At 37.4% G+C, this 6,037-nt stretch overlaps 1 protein-coding gene across 2 annotated transcripts in view; it reads left to right on the top strand.

Moving 5' to 3' along the window:
* Positions 1-6,037, top strand: part of LOC107675658 (low-density lipoprotein receptor class A domain-containing protein 4-like) — a 90,406-nt gene that overhangs the window by 12,195 nt on the left and 72,174 nt on the right. For both annotated transcript variants that reach the window (XR_001632619.1, XM_016470068.1), the window contains exon 2: positions 4,233-4,370. Coding sequence is in view for 1 of the 2 variants with exons in the window: in XM_016470068.1 (XP_016325554.1) it covers positions 4,233-4,370 (138 nt within the window). In the remaining variant the exon portion in view is untranslated. The remainder of the gene's footprint in view (positions 1-4,232; positions 4,371-6,037) is intronic.

Here is a 6,037-nt window from a genome sequence, read left to right as displayed (position 1 = left end):
TTTACTCCACTAATCTTTGTTTTCTTGCTTTTTTTTTTACTGTGTACATGCAGTAAATTTGCGAAGTGTTATCTGTACCTCAGCTGCTTGATTGCTTGTAGCATCACAAAATGTAAACTATATCATTTCCTAACATTAATCTGCTAAATGCAACAAGGCATGGAAATATTAAGATATTGTGAACATTAACATCATGATTTTCTGTAAAACAGCTTTGAAACAATGTGTATTGTGAAAATCACTATACATATAAATTAACTTTGTGTTTTTAACCTGGTAGATGAAGAAATGGGGAAGAAATCAGATATAGGCGACTTATGTCTGATTGACGACATAAAGTCCACCCACTTCGACAGGAAGATACTGTCTGACCAAAATGTAAAGCAACCAGCCACAAGTTCTTTTTATTTTAATTTTTGGTGCGGATAAATCGGAAATGGTACAATATTGGACTGGCAAGAAAAAAAATGGCAAGGCTGTCTTCATTAATGTTTGTACACAATTCAGATAGTTAGAGAATATACAGAATGCAGTTCTGTTCATGTATGTTTAGTTTGCTTCAAGTGCCTCGAAAACAATCTCTTTCAAAGATTTGAAAGCCATGAACCCAAGCACCCTAGCATTATGGCAGTTCAGACACAGTTTGTTCAGAAATGGTAAAAATCAGCAATGCCTGCATGGCTCAGAATTTGCTCTGCATTTCTAGATCATCCTGAAATTGAGTGACATGCCTGGCTGTCTGCTCGAGACAGATAGATAGTTGTCTGTCCTCACGAGTGTGGTTGAGTTTGTTTGGGCGTTGTGTAGAGACTGGCGTCTCAAACATGGTGTCTCATTTCCCCTGCTGGTGATCAAATCTGCGATTAACGCCACAGACGAGACAGCGGCCGGTGAACTGCCTGATACAAGCTGGCAGAAATCCTGCCCGCTGTAATTGCTCTGAAGTGAATGTTTTATTGAAGATGTTATGTCATCGGGTGCGGCGTCAGGTCACGCATCATGAGACCCGTAAAACACCATCACAACATCCCTGACCTCTTTTATTCACAGCAGCCTGCCGAACAACTGCCTCGTATGTTCCCTTCCTCGGGATCTTTTAAGTGCACCTGACTAGCAAAGCTCTTTTGTTATTAAATTGAAGGGAGAAATTAAGATGGCTTTTAAGATGGCAAATTACATTTTTATCTTTATTTAAGCTTACATTTGATCTTTTCAGTGGTGTTGATCTATTCCTTAAAGAAACAGTTCACGCAGAAATGTCAATTGTCATCATCTAATCACCCTCATAATGTTCCAATCTCATGTGATTTTAAAAAAGGATATGTTTTGCAGAATGTCTGAGCTGCTTTTTTCCACACAATGACACTGATGCACATCCTTAGGCTTTCAAAAAGAAAAAAAGCACCATGATTTGCAGCTAATAATGACTTAAATTTGAGCCGGTTCCAGTGTTATTATTAACTGAAATTAAGGCTATTAAAAATAATTTTAATTAATTGAAAGCTGAAATAAGAAAACAAAATATTAGAAAAAAAAGTGATAATTAGAAAGGTTGCCTTGGCAGCTAACTGAAATAAAATGAGTTTATGTTGAAGTTTTACAATTAGTAAAAATCACACACACACACACACACAGGGTATAGAAAAGAATCACTCTTACACAGGTTTTGTTTTATCCAGCCATATTTAACATCCAAGTGAAAGATATAACACCAACATGTCAGAAAAAATAAATAAATAAAAAAACAGAATCACTGAGTTGGAAAAAGGATCAACCCTTGTGTCAGTATTTTGTTGAACCACCTTTTGCTTTAATTACAGCCTTTAATCTGTTGGGATATGTCTCTACCTCTACTAACTTTGCACATCTAGACAATATTTGCTCACTCTTCTTTGCAGAACTGCTCAAGTTCAGATAAATCTGATGGTGAGCGTTAGTGGACTGCAGTCTTCAGGTCATTCCACAGATTTTCAGTGGGGTTTAAATCTGGGCTCTGACTGGGCCATGCAAGGACATTCACCTCTTTCTCCTTCAACCACTGTGTGCTCAGGTTTGCTGGGTCATTGTCATGTTGGAAGGTAAACCTTCTTTCATTGACATCTTTCTGGCAGAGGGCAGCAGATTCTTTTGTCAGTTTTGCAGTGTACTTTGGGTCATTGTCATGTTGAAAAGTAAACCTTCCCACTAACAACTTTCTGGCAGAGGGCAGCAGATTTTCCTCAAGAATTTGACAGTATTTTGCCCCATCCATGTTTCCTTCTATCCTGACAAGTGCTCCAGTCCCTGCTGCAAAGAAACACCTCCATTATTATTATTATAACCTTTATTTTACCTGTAAAAGAAGCACATTGAGATGAAAAATTTATTTTACAAGAGCATCCTGGCCAAGATTGACAGCAACACAGCTCATATGGGTTTAACAGATAACATCCATCCATGCATACACACACGCGCACGTGCGTGCGCACACACACACACACACGCACACACACAAATTTAAGTTAAAACAAATTTCAAAAATAAAATAAACAGGATATCACCACCTCCATGCTTTACTGTAGGAATGGTGTTATTTGGATGCTGAGCTGTATTGGATTTCCGCCAGACATATCGTTTGGTGCTGAGGCCAAATAATTCAATTTTAGTCTCATCTGCCTCAGAATCTTCAAGGTGTGTTTTGTCAAAGCTCAGTCATGACTGCATGTGGCTTTTCTTTTTTCTTGCAACCCTCCCATACAAGCCACATTTGTGGAGAATTTGTGATATTGTTGGCACATGCACACAATGATCAATGATCTTTGTCATAAATTCCTGCAGCTGCTTCAGAGTTGCTGTAGGCCTCTTGGTCACCTCTCTGACCAGTTTCCTCCGGCTCTTTCATCCACTTCTTAATAATAGACTTCACTGTGCTTCTAGGCATCGATAAAGCCTTTGAAATAGTTTTGTATCCATCTCCTGACTTGTGCCTGTCCACAACTTTATCCTGGAGATCTTTTGACAGTGCCTTGCCACCCGTAGTTGATTGCTTGCTTCAGTTGCATTAGCAAGAACTGAAATGCTGCAGGAAAGCTCTTTTCATGCTGAGCTGATCAAAATGAGCACAGCTGATCACAGTTGAAAGTCAAATGGCTTTGTGTGCCATTGAGAAGGTGATTAGCTACACCTGATTGAGTTTACAAGTCATTTTTAGGAGCGGGGTGATCCTTTTTCCAGCTCGGTGTTTCTGTTTTTTTATTTTTTTATTTATTCCTGACATGTTGGTGTTTCATCTTTCACTTGGATGTTATAAGTTGCACTGAGTAAATACAGCTGGATAAAACAAAAACTGTGTCCGTCTTCATTTCAGGCTGCAAAGCACCAAAATGTAATTATTTTAAAGAGGTATATGTATATATATATACACAATAAAATTAATAAAAATGGCAATGGCATTTACAAAAATGACTAAAACTTAAACTAAAATTAAAACTGAAAATATATTAAAAAAAGGCTAATTCATATTGTTAAATACTATAATAGTATAATACTATAATTACTAAAATAATGCAGGTTCATCACATAAAGCGTGTAATATAGTGCACACATTCTCCAACATGTTATGCTTACATTAACAATGTGTGTTTGATTCTGCATCGCATCTTACAGAGCCAGACTTCTTACTTCCGGCATAAAGTCTGGTCCACGCTACTGTTTATTTAACCAAAGAACCGCCCATTTAGACATGAAGACACTGTCTGACTGACATGTGAAGCAACCAACCGCAGTTTGTTTACAAGATGTTTTGGAAACACTAATCTATAATAGATGATACCACATCAGCAAGCTGATGAACTGATTAAAAACCTGTGCACTCTGAATAACATAAATAGTTTGGAAGGCAGCCAATCAGATTGGAGCTTGCGGTTTTAGCCTGCTGTTGCCATTTCTGTGTACAATATCCATCAGACAGCCCGTGAACGGTCCATGGGCGTACCGTCTGAGGTTTAGACTAGTCTTAGAGTAACTAGGTAGAAATGTTTCTCATGCTCTATAAAGTTTTGAAAAAAAAACCCCACTCCACCCAAAGCCAAGTTGTAATTGTGCATGTGGTGCATTGCATCAACCTGCACATGCTTAGTTATTCAGTCTGTCTGGTATGTGATGCCTTCAGTTGTATAATAGTGCCGCATTGTGTCATAACAATCCTAACCATCCACCCTTAAAGACGCATTCCTCTCTTTGTCTTACTGCAGAGTGCAAGTTCCACTGCACCAATGGCAGATGTCTGAAACTTCTCTCGCTGATTTGCAATCATCTGAATGAATGTGGAGACAACAGTGATGAGGAACACTGTCCTGCTGCTGTACCTCCACCTCCAGACACCATCCAGTGTAAGTCCATCCGCCCACCTCGGTCTCAACACCACATCTGCATCTCTGACAGGTGATATTGCATCAGTGCTACTGTAGAAAACCACTCGGCTACTGTCAAACTACCCTTCAGAAAAAGTATAACCAAAAGTAGCTGCATGCATTGAAGCGAATTAGGTGATTTAGTGTCTTTATATTAAATATTTATTAGATTATGTGGTTAAAAAGAGCACTGTTTATGTGAAGGAGCAAATAAAATCTACCCAAATTTATACATCTGAATGAAAACATTTCTTTCTTTGAACCAGTATATTAAGATGATAGGAAGTTAACAGGGGCTTGTGTCAAAAATGCCACCCAAATGAACAAAAATGGCCCACAAATTCAAGATAAAGAGGCAAAAACTGATCCTGCATAATTAAACAAAATGTATTACGGCTGTCGCGATTAAAATGAAATGTGAAAAGTGTCAATTCATGGAATTACGTTTAGATCTCTGCACGTTGCATCAGATTGCTTTTTTCCTGTTGTTTTTAGCATAATTAAGCCTTATAACCAATCATATACATTTCAGTTGAGCTTATGAATGCAGTTGCCAATCAGAGGCATTTAGATTAGTCAGCGCTGAAAACTCGCAGTTTTGAGAAAAAGTCAGATGTGCAAGATTTAAACTCGCAATTGTGTGTTATAAAGTCCGAATTCTGAGATCTAAACATACAATTGTAAGAGAATAGTCTCTTTTTGTTCCCTCAGAATTGGACTTTATAACTCGCAGTTGCCTGTTTATATCTCACAATTCTGAGAAAACAGTCAGAATTGCCAGATTAAAAAAAAAAAATCATTTTATTTTTGATTTAGTGGCGAAATTGGGCTTCCATATTTCGCTAATCACTTAATCAGTAATAACTTCAGTGATTATTATTGGAGTTTTTGCATAACTTGTGCTAGACTACATTAACGTCATGGACCAACATGTTTGTCTGTGTTGCCAGAATACGACGTGCTGTTTCTTCAAACACAAAAACATTTTATATGTATTTTGTTAATCGACATCAATAGTCATTATTACAATATCAAGAGTAACTTTGACAAAAAAAAAATTTTTTGTCATTGTATTGCAGCCCTATTAGTTCCTATTTTTGAAATGTATGATTTATATGATAACATTTTAAAGTATTCTGATTGATTGAAGTAATTGGTTAAATTTAAGTATTTGACATTAAAGACAACAAACACACAATTAATAAGGCAATTATAAGAATTGCCCTCGGACGAATGTAAAAAATGCCAAAAAAAAAGCCAAATATTGCACCTTAATGGAAAAGTTTATTTCTGACCCAGGTCCAAACGAACCAACTCACTAAAATGAATCAGACTCAGTGCTGGAGAGCGACAGTGTGTTTGATTAGTGTCAGAATCAGTTGCAAGGCTGGCTGTGCATTATCATTGTGACATAAAAACAGCAATATAACACTTACCTCTTGGAAAAAATGGCTTGTTACTGGAAAAGCTGCACTACTTTGAAAACAGCTGAACTGCTGTTATGCTACTACAGATCTCTTTGCTCTGTGTTCTCTGCCATTGTCTTTGCTGATCCATCCGGTTTTATTGATATTTCGTACAGCATTATGCCACAAGATGCCATGTGGTGCAGTTATCTTACCACAATTATGCTAGAAACATACCGA

This window comes from Sinocyclocheilus anshuiensis, unplaced genomic scaffold (assembly GCF_001515605.1).
Source record: "Sinocyclocheilus anshuiensis isolate Anshui unplaced genomic scaffold, SAMN03320099.WGS_v1.1 scaffold1976, whole genome shotgun sequence".
Taxonomy (NCBI): Eukaryota; Metazoa; Chordata; class Actinopteri; order Cypriniformes; family Cyprinidae; genus Sinocyclocheilus; species Sinocyclocheilus anshuiensis.
Note: the sequence above shows the minus strand (reverse complement) of the source record. Positions and strands in the feature narration are given on the sequence as shown.